At 43.5% G+C, this 27,233-nt stretch overlaps 1 protein-coding gene across 1 annotated transcript in view; it reads right to left on the bottom strand.

Moving 5' to 3' along the window:
* LOC125446730 (fibrillin-1-like) overlaps window positions 1-27,233 on the bottom strand; it is a 570,259-nt gene that overhangs the window by 384,605 nt on the left and 158,421 nt on the right. The window contains exon 8 of the mRNA XM_048520489.2: window positions 3,978-4,103. Coding sequence (XP_048376446.1) covers window positions 3,978-4,103 — 126 coding nt within the window. The remainder of the gene's footprint in view (window positions 1-3,977; window positions 4,104-27,233) is intronic.

Below are 27,233 nucleotides of genomic sequence, written 5' to 3'. Positions count from 1 at the left end.
TTAAGAAGTTGTGCAGAGATGATCTGAAGCGGGGATGACTAACTTCCAGCAATGATAACCAGCTTCCTATGTGCCAGGTATGACTCCAACCAGCAGAGAATTTTCCCCTTGATACCCACTGATTCCAGTTTCGCTAGGGCTCCTTGGTGCAACACTAGGCTGAATATCACTCTCACCTGGCCTCTGGAATTCAGTTCCTTTGTCCAAGGTTGTAATGAGGTCAGAAGCTGAATGGCCCTGGCGGAACCCAAGCTGGGTGTCACTGAGGAGGTAATTGTTCAGCAAGAAACAAAAAAATGAAATTGCTAGAAAAACCCAGCAGGTCTGGCAGCATCTATGTACAGAAAGCAATTAATATTTCAGGTCCAGTGATCCTTCTTCAGAGGATCATTTAGATCTATCACTTGCTGCTTATTCTGTTTTGCAAGCAAGTACTTCTGTTTGAAAACAACAAACGCTGGAGATAACAGCAGGTCAAACAGTATCCACGAAGAGAGAGCAAGCTAACATTTTGAGTCGAGATGAGCCTTCATCAGAGCTGACGTGAAATATAGAGGAGGCAGCATTTCTGCTTTAGTTGTGGGTGTAGACTGCTGGTGGAGAAAAGATGTTGATTGTTCAGATTAAGTGATCAGAATGTGAGAATGGCAGAACAATGCCAGACTTGAAACAGCAGACAGTCCTAATGGAAGCTAATAAAGTGTGAAGCTGGATGAACACAGCAGGCCAAGCAGCATCTCAGGTGCACAAAAGCTGACGTTTCATCAGAAAGGGGGATGGGGAGAGGGTTCTGGAATAAATAGGGCGAGAGTGGGAGGTGGACCGAAGATGGAGAGAAAAGAAGATAGGTGGAGAGGAGAGTATGGGTGGGGAGATAGGGAGGGGATACGTCAGTCCAGGGAAGACGGACAGGTCAAGGAGGTGGGATGGGGCTAGTAGGTAGGAAATGGAGGTGCCGCTTGAGGTGGGAGGAAGGGATGGGTGAGAGGAAGAACAGGTTAGGGAGGCAGAGACAGGCTGGGCTGGTTTTGGGATGCAGTGGGGGGACGGGATGAGCTGGGCTGGTTGTGTGATGCAGCGGCGGGAGGGGATCAACTGGGCTGGTTTTGGGATGCGATGGGGGAAAGGGAGATTTTGAAGCTGGTGAAGCTGATACCATTGGGCTGCAGGGTTCCTAATCGGAATATGAGTTGCTGTTCCTATAACCTTCGGGTGGCATCATTGTGGCACTGCAGGAGGCCCATTATGGACGCGTCATCTAAAGAATGGGAGGGGGAGTTAATGATTCGCAACTGGGAGGTGCAGTTGTTTATTGCGAAACGAGTGGAGGTGTTCTGCAAAGCGGTCCCCAAGCCTCCGCTTGGTTTCCCCAATGTAGAGGATGCCACACCGGGTACAATGGATACAGTACACCACATCGGCAGATGTGCAGGTGAACCTCTGCTTTATACGGAAAGTCATCTTGGGGCCTGGGATGGGGGTGAGGGAGGTGGTGTGGGGGCAAGTGTAGCACTTCCTGCGGTTGCAGGGAAAGGTGCCGGGTGTGGTGGGGTTGGAGGGGAATGTGGAGTAAGAGGGGGAATGTTTAAAGGAGATGTGTGAAGTAAGTTTTTCATGCAGAACATGGTAGGTGCCTGGAATTTGCTGCCATAGGAGGTGACAGAAGCAGATAGAACAGTAGTGTTTAAGAAGCATTTAGGCAGACATGAACAGGCCAGGATAGTACTAAATACGAATCATGTGCAGACGGATGGAATTAGTATAGAATGGCATCACAGTTGGCACACATACAGTGCGCTGAGGGGGCTGTTCCTATGCTTTGTTTAAGTCTGGATATTGGTTTGATTAGTCACATGTACTGAGATACAGTGAATAGTGTTCTTTTGTGCACAATATAGGCAGGTCGTGTCATACAAAGTGCATCAGGGAAGCAGAAAAATACCGGGCTACAACAGTACATCAGAGTCGAGGAATTCTATGGTGGGTAATTCATCTTCTGTCTCTCCAGTGCCTGTTTACAATCAACAAGACATAAGCTAGAGGGTCTATCTGTCTGGATGGGTACAACTCCAAGGAAATTCAAGAATCATGGCAGAATTCAGGTCAAATCAGCCTGCCTGACAGCACTCCATCCACCACCTCAACATTCACTTCCTCCACCACCAATGCAGTGGTGTCAGTTTGCACAGCAGTGACTCGCTAAGACACTTTGAAAGCAGCTTCCAAATCCATAACCTCTACCACCTAGGAGAACAATGAATGCCACCAGCTGCAGGTTCTCTTCCAAACGATGCTCTATTCTGACTTGGAACTGTATCACTATTATAACAATATGATTGTTATGGATCAAATTCATGAAACCCACTTCCTATGGGCACTGTGTTCCTTTACCTCAAGGACTGCAGCAGTTCAAGAAGACAGCTTATAACCAATTACCTCAGTGCAATTACAGATGGGCAATAAATACTGGCCTAGTCAGCAATGCCCAAATACAATGAATACATTTTTTCAAGTCATTTCCAATTGCCTAGATGGATGCAGTTTCACCCATACTCACTCATTGTCAAAATTGCAATATCCACGATAAATCAGCTGTCTTAACTGAAATCCCTTCTATCACCTTTAATGTTCATTCCCGTCATCACAAAACTCACGATAGCATCAGGATGTAATACCTGCAAGATGCACTTCAGCTGAACACTACGGGTCTTTCAATAATCCTTTTGTCAATCCTCTCTTCCTGCCCCATCTTCAACAGTTGAGGGAAGTGAGGTCAAGATAGTGCTGCGGGAAATCTCTGACACATGTAGTCCTTCCAGTGACAAGTATTTTTCAAAGTGGCTTGGGAGGAATGCACACGGGAGTAGCCCACACCACAACTGCTGAATATCTGACGGCATGTGGAGCCATGCGTGGAAAAAAGTAGGGCATATAAGAAAAAGTCACCATGCCTCCCAGGCTTCCAATGGCACTGTCCCACCTCTCTCAATCCTCCATGCAAAACCCTGCAAGGGCTATTAACTCTGGCAGCCAGAGCAACCACATCTAAAAATGAGATGGAAAACACAAGTGTGTAAGGAAAGCATGACACAAAAACTCAGAACCCAAGAATTGTTCTGCAAGTGAGATCATGTGTGTTGTCAAATCTGCAATTGTGCTAGTGCATGTCATTGGGCCTGAGCCCATGGATGGGATCAAAAATTATGCAATTATCCCAAAGATCTAGCTTGTGCTCATAACAATAACAGCGTTTCACTAAGACCAGGCTTCTGTGTGGAACACGAGGCCACTGGTGAAAAGAAGATTGCACACCATGTCCAGAAAGACAGAAAGGCCACTGCTCTAAAGCAGAAGGTGGTACAGAGAAGACTTGACCCTGCAAAGAACAGTTGCTACAATGGTCCCTCTTTGGATCCTTCATCCTACCCTAGCGGGGTGGAGGCCAAAGTCATTTTAATGCAATTGGGTCAGCATCTCCGAAGTCCAAGATGAATATGTTTGCTAAACTCAACCATACAAATGCGTCATAAAAGTTGGACACTTGGTAATTTTCTGAGTTAAAACAAGTTGAAATCTGACCTAACCTCTTCTTTTCTATGTTATCAATATGGTTATTTAAAATGCAAACTCGCGCTGTTTAATGGCTACTTTATAAATTTATCTTTGTCCTGAAATTACAGCATGAAACAATAATGAAGTCATTTGGAAGTTCTTTCTCTGCCAATTACATTAACCTATCCGATGGCATAGTCTTGACAGTCTGACTTCTCTTAAATTCTTTTCAATTTCAATCATGTACTATATTTCAAGCTTTTGGTTTCCCTTCCAAAACTGGTTAGACTAATTAATAGGATTCATCAATTTTTATCTGAATTACTGGACAATCCAATTAATAAATACCTAAGCATCAAAATTGCAAAATGACATTTAATTCTCTTCATCTAGCTATATTTTTCATTTAGTTTCACATCACTCACCAATGCATCTTGAACCATCTCCAGTAGGTAGGTAACCATGTTGACACTTGCAAAAATAACTTCCAATTGTGTTGGAGCAGTCACCTCCTTGGCATATACCAGGAACAGTAGCGCACTCATCAACATCTAATCAATAAAAAAAGTTCAAAGTTAGTAAAATAAATTTTATTCATAATAAAACAAATTTAAAAAATTAACCTGCTATATCATTTTAATCTCTAGATTTGTTAATTTTAATAAATACATTGGAGCAATTGTTGTAACAATGCACCCAGCCTCCAAGCATTCTTACTAAATCCTCATTGCAACCATTACTTCCGTAACCATATACAGATTCTCATAAATCAAAAGATAACACTACATGCATAGTGTACAGGATCTGAGGGAATAATGAACTCATTTTGTCAACGATACACATTGTAAACAGCACAGCATACATATTGCACATGCTCCTGATGCAAGTCAAACCAATTTTGAAAGAGGTCCATTTAATGGATTTGAAAACAGCCTTCCAACATAAGTGACCTCAAGTGACACCGCACACTGGGGTACAAGCACATGATCACTTAATGAGTGTATTTGCATTTCCTTGTTCAATTTGCACCAAATATTAAACCTTCCCTTATACAGTAATGTCACATTTCTATTTTGAAACCAGACTCACTTTTATCCCATTCTCCGTCCATGCGTGAGAACTACTGCAACACTCTGGGAAATTCAGTCGGCAGGACACGAAGCCAAATTCAATGAAATTCACAGCAAACTCTCCGTCTGCGTAACAACCTTTAGTGTTAAATCTTAATGACACAACTAATTCTGTAGACCATTTTGTAGATAATACATGGTTGGGAGCATGATAGTGTAGGCTTAATGTCAATCCAGAGGCCCAGGCTTAGGTCCACAGAACACTTTTCAAATCCCTTCACAGAAACTGGTGGAAGGAAATTAAATAACAATGAACTGGTTGTACTAATTGCAACCATTTTGTTATTAGCTTTTGTTATAAAATTCAATTTGGTTCACCATCCTTTACAGAAGGGAATCCGTGATCCTTATCTGTGTTACATGTGACTCCAGATCCACAAAGGTTTGGCTGACTCTGAACTATTCCCTACAATGCCTAGCAAGCCACTCAGTTCTAGGGCAATTAGAGATAGGCAACAAAGGCTGACCTTAACCAGTGACCCACATCTGACAAATTAATTGTTAAGAGTTATTATCTTTTTCAATTTATGTTAAAGATTTGATATCCTCAAATCCTCAGCTGTAGAACGCAATGATTTTCGGTCTCCAGCTGTCAGTGCTCTTCCTGAGAAGCAATGTTGAGAGTTTGTAGAATAGTTATAGTGTAGGCCACTTGACCCATCATGTCTGCATTGGCTATCTGAGTGTTTTGGCTCTTGCCAATCTCCTGCCTCTTCCCCATAACCCTGCACATTACTTAAATAGAAGCAATCGTAAATGTCCTCTTGAATACCTTAACTGAACCTGTCTTCACAGCATCTGCAGACAGTGAACTCCAGACCCTAGAGATTTCTTCATTTTAAATTTGCTTTCTTTTGCAAAACAGTACATACGCACACTCTGTTCCTTGATTCTCTTGAGTGGAAACATTTTTTAGCAATCTACTTTGTCCAGATCCTTATCAGGTCTATCCTCTTAGATTTCTTTGCTCCAGGCGAAACAGCACTAATTTCTTTAACCTGTCCTCATAACTGAAGTTTCTCATCTCTGAAACCATTCTTGCAAGTGTCTTCTGCACATACTCCAATACTGACACAATTGGACATAACACTCCAGTTGAGATCTAATTAATATCTTCGATAGCTTCAGCATTACCTCCTGTTCTTGTAACCTATGCCACGATTAACAAAGCCCAAAATACTGTATGATTTGTTAATTGCGCTCTGTATCAGTTACCAAATTTATGCAAATATATATTCGTCTCTCCGCTGTTGCACACCGTTTAGAATAATATCCTTTGTTTGATACTGTCTTTCCACGTGCTTTGTATCAAAAAGTATCATCTTGCACTGCTTTACATTGAACTTCACCTGTCATCTATTCACCCACTCTACAAACTTAGCTATGACGTTTTAAGTTGTACACTGTCCTCCTCACAGCTTAAAATGCTCCCAAGTGTTTTTTTGTTAAATCATCTGTGAACTTTGAAGCTGTCCTTGCACACCCAGATCTAGATAAAGGGTCCTAACCCTGATCCTTGGGAACTCCACTACAAAAGATCTTCAAATGAAAAATGACTCATTGACCATTTTTACCTATTACTATTCCTCCGCCTTTTCTTTTTAAATCCACATTGCTACTGTCCTATTATTCCATGAGCTCAACTTTTCTGACAGGTCTTTCGGTTTGCAAAGCATCAAATTAGATTAGATTCCCTACAGTGTGGAAACAGGCCCTTTGGCGCAGCAAGTCCACACCGCCCCTTGAAGCATCCCACCCAGACCCATCCCCCTATAACCCACGAACCCCTGAACACTGTGGGCAATTTAGCATGGCCAATCCACCCAGCCTGCACATCTTTGGACTGTGGGAGGAAGCCAGAGCACCTGGAGGAAACCCACGCAGACACGGGCAGAATGTGCAAACTCCGCACAGACAGTCACCCGAGGCTGTAATCAAACCCGGGTCCCCTTGCGCTGTTAGACTGCAGTGCTAACCACTGAGCCACTATGCCGCCGCAAATGCCTTTTGGAATTTAGGGAGTTAATTATGCACTAATCTAAAACAATTTCAGAGCCATTTTGTTTTTTTTCCCCCAAGATCAGAGATTAGTTTACAAATTTGTTGCAAAATCTGCTGATATACAAGTTTGAAACAAGTTACTAACGGACTCAAATACTACAGCATATATGTTTAAGAAGTTGCAGAGAATGGTGGCAGAGTGGGACACTCCTGACAGAGCTCCTCAGCTCCGCCTGCTCTTTTCCCTCCATTTTTTCTCCTTTTTCCTTCTGTCCCCTTAGGATCGGAGGCAAATACTGCAATAGCAGGCACTAGCAGTAAATCTCTAGAGCAGCAAGCCCCGGAACACCATGAGCAGTGGGCCCAAGACCAGTGCGGACAGAGCCCTGTAGCAGCATGTGGGAAAGCAGCCCTTGAGCATTGCACAGGCAGTAAGTCTTTTGCGGAGAGGGCAAAAGCGGGAGCAGACAGCACCGGGAGCCTGTGGCGAAAGCAGAAGCAGGCAGCCCCAGGTGGCTGGCAGTGAGGGCGGGAGTAGGCAGCCCCAGGGACCTGCGGCAGGACTAGCAGTGGGGACTAGGTCAAGGCCGAATGAGGAATAAGAGCCCAGCATAGCCAGGCACTGAGATATTGAACTTTTAACTGTTTCTTTTTTTTCTACACTTTAGTAACAAGGACTGTAACGTTTAACGTAATTTGCTTTCTTTATTTTTCTGCCTTGTACTAAGATTCTGTGTCTAGGCACATTTGTACCTCACATGGCGCTGTAAGTGGCTATTTGTAAACGTTTCTCTGTACTCATGCGCGTGAGTACGGGGACAATATGAGCCAAATGTAAGTCCCAAAGTTACAGTGAATTTAAGAACAGAAGCAAGTCATTCAGCTTAATTTTAACATAGCCCTGGTTAACAGTAGTCCAGCTAATGTAGAATGAGAAGGAGTGATGTAAGATACTGTTTATTTAATGATACACTGGTCATGAAGTTCTTAATCCCTCATAATCATGAGTTTCCTTAAGTTTACATGAAGCCAAAACATATCTCCAAAGGAAGAAGGGGGCAAGAGGTCCTTGTCCTCAAAGGTGATCCAGGTTGTGGGTTTGGAAGATGATCTCGAGGGAGCAGTAGAAAGTTACTGCAGTACATCTGCATATGGTACACAGTATATTGCAAATGGAGGCAACTAATATTTAGGAGGTTGAAGACATGGGCTTCTTTTCAATGGAGCTTCTGGAATGGTATTGTACTCATTCAGGCAAATGGGCAGTATTCTATCACATTCCATATTTGTGATTAGTGTAAGTACATAGTGGATAGGCCTTAGGGAAGCCAGAGGTGAGTTATTTGTTACAGAATTCATAGCCTCTGATCCGTTCATGTAGCTACAGAATTTATATAGCTGGTCTAGTGCAGGCTCAGGTCCCTAGCAAACCCCAAAATGTTGATGACAGGGATACAGCAGTGGCAATGCTATTGAAAATCATTGGGAGGTTGTCACACCGGGTAGTTGCCACTAGTCCAACCCTGAGTGTTGTATAGGTCTTACTGCACATCTCAAACTATTGCAATATCTTAAGAGTCATGCATAATACTGACCACTGCAATCATCAGCGACCATTCCCATCTCTTTATAATGGAAGGTAGATCATTGATGAAGCTGCTAAAAATGTTTGAGTGAAGGAAAGTATTCTGAGGACCTCCTAAAGTGATGGCACGAGACTGAGATGATTACCAAAAGGGGTAGATACTTTGGAGAGGGTGCAGAGGAGGTTCACCAGGATGTTGCCTGGTATGGAGGGTGCTAGCTATGAAGAGAGGTTGAGTAGATTAGGATTATTTACACTAGAAAGACGGAGATTGAGGGGGACCTGACTGAGAGGTCTACGAAATCATGAGAAGTATAGACAAGGTGGATAGCAAGAAGCTTTTTTCCTCCCCCCCCCTCCCCACCCCCAGAGTGGGGGACTCAATTACTGGGGGTCACGATCTTAGAGACACTCTGACGTAGGGAGACTGTCAAAGAAGGGAATTCACGGTGTTAGCATTGCTGAGCGGCAAATAAAAAATGCCTTTCCTTCCTCCCAGTCAAATTACTAATGCCATCCTCCATTTTCCAGTTCCCTCCAGTTCCGAAAAAGAATTAAAATGTTAACCCTGTTTCTCTCTACAGATATTTTCAAAACTTATATGAGTTTCACCAGCATTTTGTATTTTTATGTCAGCATAATTCTCTTGTTCTTGATGTTGAATATACATTGTCAGTGAATACCAAATACAAAAAAAACTCTCAAATTGTGTGAATTATGCTGAAGTGGATAACTATATAAACATTCAAATTCTAGTCCAGTTAGGTATCTCTGGACTTGATTACCTCTGTGCTTTTCAGTGAAACGAATGTTATGCCTTCATTGCAACAGAAATAGTTCTTTTTCAGTTAAATAATTTAACAGGTTTCGACCTATTGATCCACTTGCAATGTTATAATCATCTGCTAAGCAATGTTTTTGTACTACACTGGAATTGTATAAAATGTTGGTTAAGCCACAGCTAGAGTATTGTGTGCAGATCGGGTAGCCACATTATGAGAGGACATGATTAATGGTGTGTGCACAGAGGAGATTTACCAGGATACTGACAGGGCTACAGAATTTTAGTTATGAGATTGGATAGACTAGGGTTGTTTTACTTGGAGCAGAGGAGACTTGGAGAGGCCATGATTGAGATGTATAAAATTATGAGCGGCATAGACAGGAAAAATCGTTTCATCTTGGTGAAAGTATCGATAACTAGGGGCATAGCTTTAAGGCAAGGGGCATGAGGTTTAGAGTGAATGTGAGGAAAATCTTTTTCACCTAGAGGGTGGAGGAAGTCAGTAACTCACTGCTTTTAAGGTGGTAGATGCAGAAATCCTTAGAACATTTCCGAAGTATTCAGATATACACTTACAATTCAAGGAATACAAGAATGTGGGCCAAGTGCTGGCAAATAGGATTAGAATAACTAGGTAATTGTGTTTGATCAGCGCAAACTTGATTGGCCGAAGTGGCTTTGTCCATGCTGTAGCCCACTATGACTCTACATCTTAATTGACTTAAAGCGCTTTGAGGCATTCTGTGACGTTGAAAAGTTGATACACAAGTCCTTTTTAATTCACTCATTAATAATCTTTAGTGGTGTGCATAAAGTAACTCCCCATGCTGTACACATACATTTATATCATTTCTAAAGGAAAATATATTCACAAAACCTTATTTTAACATTTTAATTGCGCGTAGAACAGAACACAATGAGAAATGAAAATCAGATTTCAATCTGTAACGAGGAACTGCTTGTAGAAACAAAGCTATAAAGATGGCAAGTTGGTTCCAATGTTGCCAGCGTGTTCAGTCCTGGACGTGAAGGAAGATAGTGGGATGTAAATCAGGTTCGGGGGAACTGTGGCTGGGGGCTGTAATATCAGTTCAATACAGATTAAACTAGTTAGTTAACAGTCTGTTTCCTGAGTATCTATTTACTTCATTTCAATGAAGCCCTCAAATTCTCCAATTTAAATGGATACTTTCAGAGGATTCCAATGGTATGGGAATTGTCCAGGTAAATCTACAAGTTTTTGGGCAATTCCATTAAGATCTATGATGGGGATTCTGCAGGATCCCCATCTGTGCTTCAAAAATGATTAGTTGGCCATAGAAAAATCTGGGCCAATATGGAATTGGTCTCATTGAGATTTATAACATTGGTATAAGATTAGCAATCCTGCCATTAATTATCAACTACATTAGATCAGCATTCCTAACTAACAGCAATTTATACATTATAAAAGTGCAAAATGCACTAATTTTTAGTACAAAATTGCATGGTCCTAACTGCACTGTGGAAATGAGGAGAACACCTCCGATTCACCAAGTGTAGTAAATCATAAAATCTACTTACAAAGGAATTCATAATTTTGATTCAACTAGGAGGAAATAGAAACATAGAAATATAGAAGATAAGAGCAGGAAGAGGCCACTTCATTTAGCTCTTCAAGCCTGCTCCATCCATTCATGGCAATCATGGCTGATCGTCCAACGCAATACCCTAATCTTGCTTTCTCTGCATAACCTTCAATACCGATTGCCCCAAGTGCTATATCTAGCCAACTCTTGAATGCAATCAATGTTTTGGAATGAACTACTTCCTGTGAGTGAATTCCCCAGAGGCACCACTCTTTGGGTGAAGAAATGTCTTCTCATCTCTGTCTTAAATGATCTATGCTGAATCCACTGACTATAACCCCGGCTCTGGACACACCTACCACTGGTTAAAGAAAATTTTTTTTCTGAAGAAGGGTCTAGGCTCAAAGCGTCAGCCTTCCTGCTCCTCTGATGCTGCGTGGCCTGCTGTGTTCATCCAGCTCTACACCTTGTTATCGCACGTTAAGATGAAGAGATGGGAGCTATCTTTGACGGTATATCCAGAAAGGGTTAGCATCAACTGGCTGGGTGCAGGGGAGGCTGGGCAAAAATGGATTCCCACAATGGGAGAAGGGGATTACTACAAGGTCTCCAGGGGCAGGTGTATATGGTGTGATGAAATGTGCTTTTAAGAGGGATCTGTTGTGTCCTGTTTTTCTTGAAGAGAAATGCTGTAAACCTGGTGCTGAGGTATCTGATCAATGAAAAGCAGAATAAATAGCTGATAAGGAACTAAGAAAACCTGAAATCATTGACCTAATGAATGATTTGTATATGAATACAATAGCTCTTGCTAAAGGATATGCACATTTAGCATAAAAAAATTAGACAAAAGAAGCAAAGAAGCATGAGTGAGTGGAGTCAGACTCAAACAGACAGAGAATTTTAGTTCAGAGATGATGGGAACTGCAGATGCTGGAGATTCCAAGATAATAAAATGTGAAGCTGGATGAACACAGCAGGCCAAGCAGCATCTCAGGAGCACAAAAGCTGACGTTTCGGGCCTAGACCCTTCATCAGAGAGGGGGATGGGGGGAGGGAACTGGAATAAATAGGGAGAGAGGGGGAGGCGGACCGAAGATGGAGAGTAAAGAAGATAGGTGGAGAGAGTGTAGGTGGGGAGGTAGGGAGGGGATAGGTCAGTCCAGGGAAGACGGACAGGTCAAGGAGGTGGGATGAGGGGAACCCCGCCCATGGCCGACGGAACCCCGCCCACAGCCGACGGAACCCCGCCCACGGCCGACGGAACCCCGCCCACGGCCGACGACCTCATCGCTCCGCCCACAACCTCCACAGCCTGCAACCCCAGAGGAGACAGCCACACTGAGCCCTGCCGCATCTTCACCATCTCCCCAGACCTCCCACTGACTGAGGACGAACGGTCAGTCCTTAGCAAGGGGCTCACCTTTGTCCCCCTACAACCACACATCAACGAATACCAGTCACGGTCGGACATAGAGCAGTTTTTCCGCCGTCTTCGCCTCCATGCCTACTTCTTCAACCGGGAACCCAACCCTCCTTCCACTGACCCCTTCACCTGCTTCCAACACAAGTCCTCCTCCTGGACACCACCCCCAGGCCTCCTACCCTCCCTCGACCTCTTCATCTCCAACTGCCGTCGAGACATTAACCGCCTCAACCTCTCCACCCCTCTCACCCACTCCAACCTCTCCCCCGCAGAACGGGCAGCCCTCCGCTCCCTCCGCTCCAACCCCAACCTCACCATCAAACCCGCAGACAAGGGTGGCGCAGTGGTAGTATGGCGCACTGACCTCTACATCGCCGAGGCCAGACGCCAACTCTCCGACACCACCTCCTACCGCCTCCTCGATCATGACCCCACACCCGAGCACCAAACCATCATCTCCAACACCATTCACGACCTCATCACCTCAGGGGGCCTCCCACCCACAGCCTCCAACCTCATTGTTCCCCAACCCCGCACGGCCCGTTTCTATCTCCTTCCCAAAATCCACAAGCCTGCCTGCCCTGGTCGACCCATCGTCTCAGCCTGCTCCTGCCCCACCGAACTCATCTCCACCTATCTGGACTCCATTTTCTCCCCTTTGGTCCAGGAACTCCCCACCTACGTCCGTGACACCACCCACGCCCTCCACCTCCTCCAGGACTTCCAATTCCCTGGCCCCCAACACCTCATATTCACCATGGACGTCCAGTCCCTGTACACCTGCATTCCGCATGGAGATGGCCTCAAGGCCCTCCGCTTCTTCCTGTCCCGCAGGCCCGACCAGGCCCCCTCCACCGACACTCTCATCCGCCTAGCTGAACTCGTCCTCACACTCAACAACTTCTCTTTTGACTCCTCCCACTTCCTACAGACTAAGGGGGTGGCCATGGGAACCCGCATGGGCCCCAGCTATGCCTGCCTCTTTGTAGGTTACGTGGAACAGTCCCTCTTCCGCACCTACACAGGCCCCAAACCCCACCTCTTCCTCCGGTACATTGATGACTGTATCGGCGCCGCCTCTTGCTCCCCAGAGGAGCTCGAACACTTCATCCACTTCAACAACACCTTCCACCCCAACCTTCAGTTCACCTGGGCCATCTCCAGCACATCCCTCACCTTCCTGGACCTCTCAGTCTCCATCTCAGGCAACCAGCTTGTAACTGATGTCCATTTCAAGTCCACCGACTCCCACAGCTACCTAGAATACACCTCCTCCCACCCACCCTCCTGCAAAAATTCCATCCCCTATTCCCAATTCCTCCGCCTCCGCCGCATCTGCTCCCACGATAAGACATTCCACTCCCGCACATCCCAGATGTCCAAGTTCTTTCAGGACCGCAACTTTCCCCCCACGGTGATCGAGATCGCCCTTGACCGCGTCTCCCGCATTTCCCGCGACACATCCCTCACACCCCGCCCCCGCCACAACCGCCCCAAGAGGGTCCCCCTCGTTCTCACACACCACCCCACCAACCTCCGGATACAACGCATTATCCTCCGACACTTCCGCCATTTACAATCCGACCCCACCACCCAAGACATTTTTCCATCCCCTCCCCTGTCTGCTTTCCCGAGAGACCACTCTCTCCGTGGCTCCCTTGTTCGCTCCACACTGCCCTCCAACCCCACCACACCCGGCACCTTCCCCTGCAACCGCAGGAAATGCTACACTTGTCCCCACACCTCCTCCCTCACCCCTATCCCAGGCCCCAAGATGACATTCCACATTAAGCAGAGGTTCACCTGCACATCTGCCAATGTGGTATACTGCATCCACTGTACCCGGTGCGGCTTCCTCTACATTGGGGAAACCAAGCGGAGGCTTGGGGACCGCTTTGCAGAACACCTCCGCTCAGTTCGCAACAAACAACTGCACCTCCCAGTCGCAAACCATTTCCACTCCCCCTCCCATTCTCTTGATGACATGTCCATCATGGGCCTCCTGCACTGCCACAATGATGCCACCCGAAAGTTGCAGGAACAGCAACTCATATTCCGCCTGGGAACCCTGCAGCCTAATGGTATCAATGTGGACTTCACCAGTTTCAAAATCTCCCCTTCCCCTACTGCATCCCTAAACCAGCCCAGTTCATCCCCTCCCCCCACTGCACCACACAACCAGCCCAGCTCTTCCCCTCCACCCACTGCATCCCAAAACCAGTCCAACCTGTCTCTGCCTCTCTAACCGGTTCTTCCTCTCACCCATCCCTTCCTCCCACCCCAAGCCGCACCCCCAGCTACCTAATAACCTCATCCCACCTCCTTGACCTGTCCGTCTTCCCTGGACTGACCTATCCCCTCCCTACCTCCCCACCTACACTCTCTCCACCTATCTTCTTTACTCTCCATCTTCGGTCCGCCTCCCCCTCTCTCCCTATTTATTCCAGTTCCCTCCCCCCATCCCCCTCTCTGATGAAGGGTCTAGGCCCAAAACATCAGCTTTTGTGCTCCTGAGATGCTGCTTGGCCTGCTGTGTTAATCCAGCCTCACATTTTATTATCAGAGAATTTTAGTTCTTCTTTCAGTTGCTGAAGTCAGAGTATTTGAAGTTGAAGCTGCCAGATACAGCTCCTTCTCTAGTTCTCTCTACACGACTAGATTCATTCTTTCCTCTTTCTTTTTCTCCTGGGTTGGAAAAGATCACAAGTGAAGCAAATCTGTTTTGTTGAATTTACCTTTGCCAAGTGTGTGTGTCTGGGGTGCTGCTAATATTGGAATAGTTGATGCGTAGTCATTAAAATATACATTATTTTGTTAGAGATAATGGGAATTGCAGATGTTGGAGAGTCCAAATAACAAAGTGTGGAGCTGGATGAACACAGCAGGCCAAGCAGCATCTTAGGAGTACACTAAGATGCTGCTTGGCCTGCTGTGTTCATCCAGCTCTACACTTTATTATTTTGTTAAGTATTTCAATAAAGTTAAAGTTATTCCAATTCCTCTTTTTTGTTTGTATTTTCACAGTAGTAAGGATGAATTGTGTTCAGCCTAAAGCCTGATGGTTTGATCAATCAAATTACATCTAGAATGCAGCACCTTACTTCTGCCTTTAAATGGGGTAACAGTTAAGGTCTCAGCTTTGTCCCTGATATATTTTGAGGGGGTCTGGGTTGGTCCATAAGAGTGATACATGTAGTATGTATGAATGTACAAGGAGCTTGGGGAGAAATGGAGGCCACATTAGGCTAGAGGGGAGGGAGTGGAAAGGAAAGAAATTGCATGACCACATGAGGACCAGAGGAATTTGAGAATGGAAGGGTTGCAAAAGGGTGGTGGTTGGTTGACAGAGGGCTGCAAAGAAGTGAGTCAGGAAGGGCGCAAATGAAAAAGAAGAATTACAACCCGTGAACAAATGAATGCTCAGCTGAAGAGGAGCTAAGAAAACCTGAAATCATTGACCTAATGAATGATTTGTGTATGAATACAGTAGCTCTTGCTAAAGGATTTGGATATTTAGCACCCACTATGGGAAAATTTGAGTGACTGCTTTTGAAATGACATTGTTAAATTTAAATCCAAGGTTGAGATTTGAGATGCAGTTAGAAGGACTGTCACTATCTCATCAAATATTCTGAATTTGTGAATATTTAATGGAAATGCATGAGCTGTGGCCTCATTCATCCATGGAAGGTGCATTTAGGGTGAAAACATTTTGTGTACATAAGTATATGTCAGACAGTCGCTCTTTGAAACCTTCACTGTTGTTTTGCGCCAATTTAAATATTGTTGTAGCTAGGAAATAAACGATTTCTTTATGTTGTGTTCTTTATGTTTGGAGTTGATATTTATTGAGGAAATAAGATGCGTTCTTCTATTTCTGCTTGTAAAAATACACTACACTTGACACAAACACAGACAATAATATGACTACTCAACTGTACCACCAAGTGAGAATGAAAACAGATTAGATTCCGTACAGTGTTGGAACAGGCCTTTCGGCCCAAGAAGTCCACACCGCCACTTACAGCATCCCACCCAGACCCATGCCCCTATACCCCACACACCCCTGAACACTATGGGCAATTTAGTATTCACCTAACCTGCACATCTTTGGGCTGTGGGAGGAAACCGGAGCTCCCAGAGGAAACCCACGTAGACATGGGGAGAACGTGCAAACTCTGCATAGCCAGTTACCTGAGGCTGGAATTGAACCTGGGTCCCTGGCGCTGGGAGGCTGCAGTGCTAACCACTGAGCCACCGTGCCGCCCTGTGGTAACCTCTGAAACCAAAGGTTCATCCAAGAAAACTTAAAAAAGCTAAATTCTGTCCTGTTCCCTTGATTGTGGAGTCAAATGCCCCAGATTCATCTATTTAGGTTTGAGATGAGTTGAAATTTCTTTATACAACAAGTAACGAACCAACCATAGGTGTTCTTCACTAGACAGAGCTATGCATGTTTAGTCATTGATTTATGCAAGGCAGAAATCAATAGATTTTGGACACTAAGGGAACTCAGAGATTGGGGTTAGTGCAAAATAGAAGATATGGGGATTGTTCAAATGTAGCTGACATAAAAGGATTAATGAATAGCAAAGTACGCTGAAGGAGACAAGTCCTTTTCCAGTTTCTCATGTTGAAATCACTGTTTCATCATGACAACTTTTTTATTAATTTAAAAAGAGCAAACACTTCTGTAATGTAACATTTCTATTTCTTCATCAATGTTCCAGTAATATCAAAAGGAAATATTTAGATCAGTTTTGACACTAAAGACTGCTTATTGAGTTATTAACGATGGAAAATGCACTGGTTTATATGAATTCCATTTTCCCTCAGAAATGCCTCAATCTTAGCTTTTATCAACATCCATATTTTGTAAAAACAACTACTTGGCTTGTTGAATATCAGTAATTATTACTAGCAGCTTCAACAAACATTATTTTTATACATTGGGTCACCTCTGCAGTTTCTTTTGAGAGACTCATCCAACTATTCACTTTAAAATCAGTGACAAAGGATTGCAGTTAATTTTAAAATGTGACTTTTCCCATGTGACGTGCATCATAATTTGTTTTCTGAATGACTTTTAATGGTGAGCACTGATAACAGACTAAAATATGCATATTGATCTCCAAAATGCAACAGAACTAAATTATTATTAATTAAACAAGTCTGTTTCGGTATAGAGATAGTAGGAACTGCCAATACTGGAGAATCTGAGATAACAAGGTGTAGAGCTGGAGGAACACAGCAGCATCAGGGGAGCAGGAAAGCTGACATTTCAGGTCTGGACTCTTCTTCAGGAAAAGAAGTAGATTTTTCTCAAGGGTCCAGACCCGAAACGTCAGCTTTCTTGCTCCTCTGATGCTGCTGGTCCTGCTGTGTTCATCCAGCTCTACAACTTGTTATCTCAGTTTCTGTATACCTAGTTTAATCATCAACTGGTACTAGCCTATTGTACACTCAATGCACCGATGGGCATTACATAAATCAGGAATTTTGTGTTACAGATTCTTTTACTAGCTAACTGTAACGCTGTCATAAAAGATAAGGGTCATCATTCCTTCAAACCTGAACAAAATTACATTTTAAAGCACCCTTTTAAAATTACTCAAAATACTTCACACAATTAAGTTCTTTGGAATGCAGTGACTGATGTAGACAAAATAGACAGTGGAACTTAGCCTTGATTTGTTAATTTAATAAACAAAATAACATGCAAAAGAGCAGGGGTGAGGAGGGCCCATACATGGTCACTAGTGCCTAAAAGCATAAGAGACAGTCAGGAGTGACATTAGTTAAAATACGATGAGAAGATGATAAAAATTCAGAGTTGATTGCTTGTCCAGTGTCTTTGTTTCAATTTCTGCAATTTTGAAAATAAAATTTCTAAGTGAGTACGAGGAAAGAAAGCATTTATAGGAAACGAGTCAGGGAGTAATTTGTCAGTAAGGGTGAAGAACTTCTAACTACAGAGAATCCCTGAGTTACACTGGGTTTTGTTCTGGAGTCTATTTGCAAGTCAATTTGTGCGCAAGTTAAAACACAATGCAGGATAATATAAGCGTTCACAATTACAGAAAATGTTCATATGTCAGGTCTTTAAAAGTACACCCCTGTATTGTATCGTGCTCATAAGTACGACCACTCGCAATTTGGACATTCATAATTTGGGGATCCCCGAAATCTGCAGCCTTAGTTAAAGGTCATTAAAGTTATAATACGCAACTTAAAAGAACAAGTTAAGGTATGAATGACAGGGCAGATCTCTCACCCATGCAGAATGGTTAGTTTGTGGCATGTGTGGGGTCATGCACACTTTTTGTGACATAGATGAGTACACGTGCAGGAGGTTTTGGATTTCAAAGCTTAAACAGCGGCTAGATTTATTGAGATTTTACACTGCAAGTTAGGGACAAGCAGGCAGGTAGGGAATGGGTGATCACCAGGCAGTCCAAAATAAACAGACAGGTAGTGCAGGTATCCCCAGAGGTCCTGCTCACTAATCAGTTTCTGTTCTGGGTATCAGTGAGGGTGATGAATCCTTGAAGGAGTGCAGCAAGCCCATAGCATCACCAGTGGCCCAACTGCACAAGGAGAGGAGAGAAGAAGAGAGAAAAAGCAGTATTGAAGGGGGAGTCTTGAGTCAAGGGAACAGACAGGCATTTCTCCATCTGTCATGTGACTGCAAGACTGTGTCTCGGGTTAAGGATGTAATGGAACAGCTGAAGGATATTCTTGGTAAAATGCCGGTTCACAACACAGGTAGGAAAGGGATGTGGTCAAATGTTAAGGAACAAGGTATAAAATTAGCAACCTCTAAAATAGTAAAATGGTGCAGGAGAACAGACTTTAGATTCCTGGGACACTAGGACTGGCTCTAGGGAGAAGGCAGAAACCAGAGTGGTTGCATGTGAATTGAGCCAGTCCTGAGATCCCTACAAGGTGTTTTGCCAGCAGTGCTGGGCAGGGTTGTGGGAAACAGGACAGAATATTAGAAAGTAATGTCAAGTGCATGAAATACTGTGAGAGGTAGCTAGCACGAAAATAGAGAACAGTAAATTAACAGGTAGAGTCAGAAATAGGGAAAAAAATATTGAAGTCTAGTGCTGTTAAGAAGGTTAATGGTGTGTTAGGTTTTATTGGTAGAGGGATTGAGTTCTGGAGCCATGATGTCATGTTGCAACTGTACAAAACGCTAGTGCGGCCTCACTTGGAATAATGCATCCAGTTCTGGTTGCCCCAATACAGGAAGGATGTGGAAGCATTGGAAAAGGTGCAGAGGAGATTTACCAGGATGTTGCCTGGTCTGGAGCGAAGGTCTTATGAAGAAAGGCTGAGGGACTTGGGTCTGTTCTCATTGGAGAGAAGAAGGCTAAGAGGGGATTTAACAGAGACACAGAAGATGATCAGAGGATTAGATAGGGTGGACAGTGAGAGTCTTTTTCCGAGGATGATGACGTCAGCTTGTACGAGGGGGCATAGCTACAAATTGAGGGGTGATAGATTTAAGACAGATGTTAGAGGCAGGTTCTTTACTCAGAGAGTGGTAAGGGCGTGGAATGCCCTGCCTGCCAATGTAGGTAACTCAGCCACATTAGGGGCATTTAATCAGTCCTTGGATAAGCATATGGATGATGATGGGTTAGTGTAGGGGGGTTTAGATTAGTTCACAGGTCGGCACAACATCGAGGGCCGAAGGGCCTGTTCTGCGTTGTATTGTTCTATGTTCTAAATCAGGGTTACATTGCATGCATGTGAATCTAAAGTTAACAAGATTTAGGCACAGATTGCCTCATGTGATTATGACTCTGTGGTTATGGAGACCTGGCTTAAGGAAGGGAAGATGTGGGTGTCAAATATATCTGGTGACAAAGTGTTTGGAAAAGATAAGAACTTAAGAAAAAGAGAAGTGGTGTCTTTTGGTTAAAAGGACCATGGCAGTACTGGAGTAGGCGGATTCTTCAGAGGGTTCAAGAATAGAATCAATTTAAATACATCTAAAGAATAAGAGGGTGCAGAACAGAGACCACCAGCTAATGGGAAGAATATTAAAGAACAAATCTAAAAGGACATTTCAGAGGTGTAAACACAGGGTTAGAGTGGGGGACTTAAATTAGTTATATATCAATTGTGGTAGTGTCAGAGATAGCAAGGAATAAGTATTCCTAGATTGCGTACTGATACCAGGAAAATTTCTCAAGAGTGACATGTATCTAAGGAAAGGACTCGCTGCTAGATCGGATTCTTGGGGCCAAGTAAATCATCTGGCAGTAGGGGTATATTTAGTGATCATAAGGTTTAGGATGATGGTAGAAAACTATATAAGTCAATCCAGAGCAAGAATAATCAACTGGCCCGCAACAGACATCACTGGGGAAAGAACAGAGCTGACCTCTGGAAGGGAAGGAGCTATTTTTGCTCTGCATTTCAAGCTTGAAGATAGCCAGTTCTTGTAAGTTATGACATTTATTTGCTAAGTTAGAGACAGTTAGGAGTGTGAATCAGTCTCGTGGGCAGCCTGGAAACAAGTCAAAGCACCTGAAGAAGACAGATTGAGAATCAGCATTCTTATTAACAAAAGGACTATCTCAGTTGATCATATCGACAGGACCCACTAAACTGCCTTCCCAGTCTTTATTCTCATCTGAAACTTTTTACGTGTTTGTGTGCAGAGGATGCATTTCACCAGTAGATTAGCATTTAACTAGCAGAATTATATGCTGAAGGTTCCTAATTGTTGATCTATATTCTGAATTTACTTAGTAATAAATAAATAGTAATAACTGTTAAGTACAGAAACCTGGTTCATGCTTTCTGTCAACTCAATTGGGGAATTCTACATAATTCTAAAAATTTTTAACTTTTATGATGACTCCAGGAATAGCAGGACTTGTTTCTCAGCATCCTACCCAGAGAAGTATACCCATAAGCTGTTATTCTCCTCTTCTCTGCTTTTGTGCCACACTGTTCATCAAGGACTCAGGCAGGTAACAACTGCATAAAGGTGACTGGTGCACACCACCTTTAAATGAATATGAACCAGGTGCCACAAAATTGAAGACTGGTAGCAATTTTAGGAAGCTTTAGAAGCATTTTAAGAGTTCTGTGGAGGACCAAGAAAATGATTATGAAAAGGAAGAGCGAATGAGAGTAAACCAGTAAGTAACATAAAACTGTTTAAATAAAGCTTACCTACACATACAGAAAATAAAAGCTGAAGAAAGATAGATGAGGGTTCATTGCAAGTAGAATCAGAAGAATTTATGGTGGGGAATAAGAAAATGACACAGGAGCTGATCAAATATTTCACAACTGTCTCAATGGAGAAAAATACTGAAAATCTTTCAAAAACAATGTAGAATCTAGAGACTAGTCAAAACGTGGCACTGGAATATATTAATTTTAGTAAGAAAATATGACTAGAGAAATTCAGAGACTTAAAATTAAGGAATTTCTTGGAACCGATCATTTACATTCCAGAGTATTGAAACGGATTGCTACAGAAAGAGTGCACAACTTTGTGTCACATTCCAAAATTGTATAGATTTAGGAGTGGTTCCTACAGATTGGAAGGTGGTAAATGAAACTCCACTATTTAAGGCAGACCTGTCAGCCTAGCCTTAGTTGTAGGAAACTTGCTAGAATCCATAATAGTGATAGAATTTACATTTTCAGACAACCACAGATAATGACCTACACAAGAGGGGCTGGGAAGTGTTGCACTTGGAAAGTGGCATTCTTGTTCTTGATTCATTGAATCTTTTACAATAGGATGACAGCCCAGCAGTAAAGACATTTTAATAACTTCCCCCCCGCAATGGTTGAGAACACCCATTTCCTGCCCCTGCAATAACCACCAAAAGAGAATCCCCCTAGTCCTCACATATCACCCCACCAACCTCCAGATACAACACATCATCCTCCGACACTTCCGCCATCTATAATCCAACCCCACCACCAAAGACATTTTTCCATCCCCACCCTTGTCTGCCTTCTGGAGAGACCACTCTCTCCACGGCTCCCTTATCCGCTCCACACTCCCCTCCAACCCCACCACACCCGGCACCTTCCCCTGCAACCGCAGGAAGTGCTACACTTGCCCCCACACCTCCTCCCTCACCCCCATCCCAGGTCCCAAGATGACTTTCCACATCAAGCAGATGTTCACCTGCACACCCGCCAATGTGGTATGCTGTATCCACTGTACCCGCTGTGGCTTCCTCTACATTGGGGAAACCAAGCGGGGACTTGGGGACCGCTTTGCAGAACACCTACGCTCCATTTGCAATAAACAACTGCACATCCCAGTCGCAAACCATTTTAACTCCCCCTCCCATTCCTTAGAAGACATGTCCATCCTGGGCCTCCTGTAGTGCCATAATGATGCCACCCGTAGGTTGCAGGAACAGCAACTCATATTCCCCTTGGGAAAACTGCGGCCCAATGGTATCAACGTGGATTTCACAAGCTTCAAAATCTCCCCTTCCTCCACTGCATTCCAAAACCAGCCCAGCTCGTCCGTGCCTCACAAACTTGTTCTTCCTCTCACCTATCCCCTCCTCCCACCTCAGGCCGCACCTCCATCTCCTACTTACTAACCTCATCACGCCCCCTTGACCTGTCCGTCCTCCCCGGACTGAACTATCCCTTCCCCACCTCCCCACCTATCTTCTCCTCTAACAATCTTTGGTCTGCCACCCTCTCTCCCTATTTATTTCAGAATCCTTTCCCCATCCCCCTTTTCTGATGAAGGGTCTAGGCCCAAAACATCAGCTTTCGTGCTCCTAAGATGCAATAACGATATTAAGAGATATCAATGTGCCAAAATACCACATCAGAATAAGAGGCAGGTCAGTTATGACTGTGAAGGGAATGAATCTTTGGAACTGTCTACTTCAGTGGTGTGTATGCTCAGTTGTTCAGTATTTTTAAGACTGATAGATTTCTAGATATTTAAAAAATTAAGGCATATGGGGATAACAGAAGAAAATGGTATTGAAGCGATGGCCAGCCATTATTCTGTTGAATGGTAGAGTGGGCCACAAAAGCTGAATGGTCTACTCCTGTTGTTATTTCTTATATCTTATAATGAATACTTATGGTATGCATCAGCATCACATACATGAGTATTCCACACAACAGCATGAGACCAGACAATCACTGCATTTCCACTCACCATTGGGAAATTGAGATTTTATATTTCACTACTTCAGTCTCCCCACATACATAACTCCCATTCTTGCAGACTGCCTAGAAATTTCCAATATCTCCTTGGATTCATTTTAAAACAGGCAAAACATCATTAAAACACATATAAGAATGGGCACCCGCATCAACAATGCATTGGGGCTGAATGCGTAAACATCACTTTATCCTCACATCATCTCATCCCTAATGCAAGATTGTCAGAGTTATTTTTAATCTGTAACTTCACATTTCCATTGTAATTTGTTTTAACCAATACTAATTACAGGCTTAATAATGAATTGATTATTCCAGAGTTACCAAAATACTAAACCAGTGTTTCAATTTTTTGTTGTAAAGCAGCAAAACAAAAATCATTCTACAATAAGGGAAGGGTTTTACCCTGCAAATGAGATCCTCTAGTTAAGTACAAAGTGTTTCAGCTACTAAGTCATTTGGTCAGCAAAAGAACCTAGTTGGTATATGGAATGGACATTTTAACTAGAGATTTAAAGTATGTGATTTATATGTGTTTTATTATAACTTATTATTGGGCTTGGATTTTTAAACTTCAACTTGTGACAAATAGGTTTTCTGAAGAGTTTTAATGATTAACCTTTAAGCATTTCTGTAACCATGGTGATAGTTTTTAAAACAGTGCAAAAGACTTCCTTCAGAGTAAATGAGTTTTTGTTTACACTGGGGCAGTTCATGGGCAAACAAAGCATACCCTGTAGTGTAACAAAGTGTGGAGCTGGATGAACACAGCAGGCCAAGCAGCATCTTAGGAGCACAAAAGCTGACGTTTCGGGCCTAGACCCTTCATCAGAAAAGGGGGATGGGAGGAGGATTCTGAAATAAATAGGGAGGCGGGGGAGGCAGACCGAAGATGGATAGAGGAGAAGATAGGTAGAGAGGAGAGTATGGGTGGGGAGGTAGGGAGGAGATAGGTCAGACCGGGGAGGACGGACAGGTCAAGGGGGTGGGATTAGGTTAGTAGGCAGAGAATGGAGGGGGGAATAGATGAGAGGAAGAACAGGTTAGGGAGGCGGGGACGAGCTGGGCTGGTTTTGGGATGCAGTGGGGGGAGGGGAGATTTTGAAGCTGGTGAAATCCACATTGATACCATTGGGCTGCAGGTCTCCCCTCCCGCTACTGCATCTTCAAAATCTGCCCCCCCCCCCCCCCATTGCATTCCAAAACCAGCCCAGGTCATCCCCGCCTCCCTAACTTACTCTTCCTCTCACCTATCCCCTCCTCCCACGTCAAGCCGCACCTCCATCTCCTACCTACTAACCTCATCCCGCCCCCTTGACCTGTCCGATATTACCACTAAATCACCGTCTACAGTGATTATGTTAATTGTGTAATATCAGGCTGTGTACATACTTCAACAGTAAATGGCAGGGAGGGGTAGACTGTTCATCTCACTTCACTGAGCGCTGATGCGGAACACAAAGTTACAGAAGATGAAAGTACTTCCTCCTTTAGGTTTAAAAACAATAACACCTAGGGGTCACTAAATGAAATGCAAATTGCATTTAAATAGCTGAAGTTAACCATTTCATAAGTATGGATGTAAATTCACCATCGTCTCAAAGGAATATCAGGCTGCTTGCTCATGACAGAGGAGGGTCTAGCAGAGAGTTTAACTCCAGGGTCACCATGCCTCAGATACCATGAGCTTATGATGGCAGGATCTTGATGGTAATCTCAGCCGATGTCAGAATTGAATCCACACTGTTGGCGTCCTTCTACATTGCAAACCAAACATCAGGGCAACTGAGCTAAGTGGCACCATACGGATGTAATCTCTAATAAGATCCCATGATGTTGAGAAACCTTCCATGGATAAGTTTTAAATGAAACTCTACATAGACTATGATACGGCAATTATGTTTGGGAAACCAGATAAAATGTGGTTAACCCAGGATGTTATTGCGTTCCTTTAACCAAAGCTGATGATTTTCAGGGTGTTAGGCAAATATAATCAATAAGAGAATAAGGATAAGGAAAATAACCTGAAGTTTTAAAAATTCCATGAAAATTTTCCAGTTATACTTCTCAACGGTTATAAACCTTGCTAAAAACCAGAGGAGGTGTAGTTGATGAGGAGTATACAATGCTATTTGGACAGATTAATGATACACAAAATCAACAAAATGTACGTAAGCAGCAAAGTATATCCTTCAGTTGACATGTGATTTTAATAACTAGTCACTGTGGAGTATATAGGCTATAAATATTAACAGCTATAGAAATGTACAGAACAGAAACAGACCCTTTGGTTCAACTCGTCCATGCCAATCAGATATCTTAAATTAATCTAGTCACATTTGCCAGCATTTGGTCAATATCCATCTAAACCCTTCCTATTCATATACCCATCCATATGTTTTTTAAATGTTGTAACTGTACCAGCTTCTTCCACTATCTCTTCTGGCAGCTCATTCCATACAACCATCACCCTCTCCATGTAAAAATTGCCACTTACTCCTTTTTAAATCTTTCCCCTCTTACCTTAAACGTATGTCCTCTAGTTTTGGACTCTCCTAACCTGGGGGAAAGTCCTTGGCTATTCACCCTATCCATGCCCCTCATAGTTCTTTAAACTTCTATGAGATCACCCTTCAGCTCTGACACTCCAAGGAAAATAGCCCCAGCCTACTCAGTGTCTCCCTATAGCTCAAGCCCTCCGACGCTGGCAACATCCTTGTAAATCTTTTCTGAACACTTTCAAGTTTCACATCTTTCCTGTAGCAGGGAGGCCAGAACTGAACACAACATTCCAATATTCCAAATCAATGTCCTGCACAGCATCAACATGACATCCAACTCGTGTACTCAATGAACTGGCCAATAAAGCCAAGTGTACCAAACAACTTCACCATCCTGCGACTCCACTTTCAATGAAAAATGAACTTGCACCTCAAGGTCTCTTTGTTCAGCCACATTCTCCAGGCCCTTACCAATCAATGAATAAGTCCTGCTCTGATTTGCCCCACCAAAAAGCAGCATCCCACCTTCATCTAAATTAAACTCCATCTGTCATTAAGCCATCTGATCAAGGGTTAACACAGCACCAACAGGTTCAAGAACAGCTTTTCCCCTGCTGTTATTAGACTACTGAATGGGCCGCTGACTTCAGATGTCGAGCTTGTGAATATCGATCTTGCTTTGTGCACCTCCTGAGCAGCTGTAATCTTGTATGCCTTGTTGTGACTAAGCGCACAATAATCTATATTCCTTGCTTGCCTGTACTACTATCAGAACAAAGCTTTTCAAGTACTTAGGCACATTTGATCACAATAAATCAAATCAAATTCATGAACCTCCAATTTTGGTGTCATCTGCAAACTTACTAACCATACCCGCTAAATTCACAATCCAAATCATTTATAAAACTGACAAAAAGCAGTGGACCCTGCCTGATCCTTGCAGTACACCACTGGTTACACTAGCTGGTCTGCACTAGCCATGTGTTCAGATACCATAGTTTTTGCTTCAAGAAGTTCCTAATGTCATTTCTTGTCATCATGGATCAAAAGATTTGGGACAATTCTAGGTAACATCATCAGCGAGCCTCTGGTGAAGCGCTGGTGTTATGTCCCGCGGGACATAACACCAACGCTTCACTGGAGGCTCACTGATAATGTTACCTAGAGTGGTGACAAAATGTCTGAAAACGAACCTTCCAGCTCAGCGAGCAAACTCACATCCAGAACCTCAACCTGAGCTACGAATCTTCTCAAAACTCGCTTGATATGGGACAAAGTAAGAAATGTTTTTCTCCTGCATTTTATTGAAATTTAGTTACATCACATCAATATATAGTGAGCACAAAACAGCTATTATACAGAAAATTATGTTAGATGGAGGTCATGTCTTAGATGCCTGGTTGAATTTTTCAAGGTGGCGGCCAAGTGTGTAGATGAGAGTAGTGCAGGTGATCGACCCCTTCTAAGCCAGTTTATGGCTGAGGAGGGGTGGATGCTGGGAA

Source organism: Stegostoma tigrinum, chromosome 36 (genome assembly GCF_030684315.1).
Source record: "Stegostoma tigrinum isolate sSteTig4 chromosome 36, sSteTig4.hap1, whole genome shotgun sequence".
Taxonomy (NCBI): domain Eukaryota; kingdom Metazoa; phylum Chordata; class Chondrichthyes; order Orectolobiformes; family Stegostomatidae; genus Stegostoma; species Stegostoma tigrinum.
This window is presented reverse-complemented; position numbering and strand designations above follow the sequence as displayed.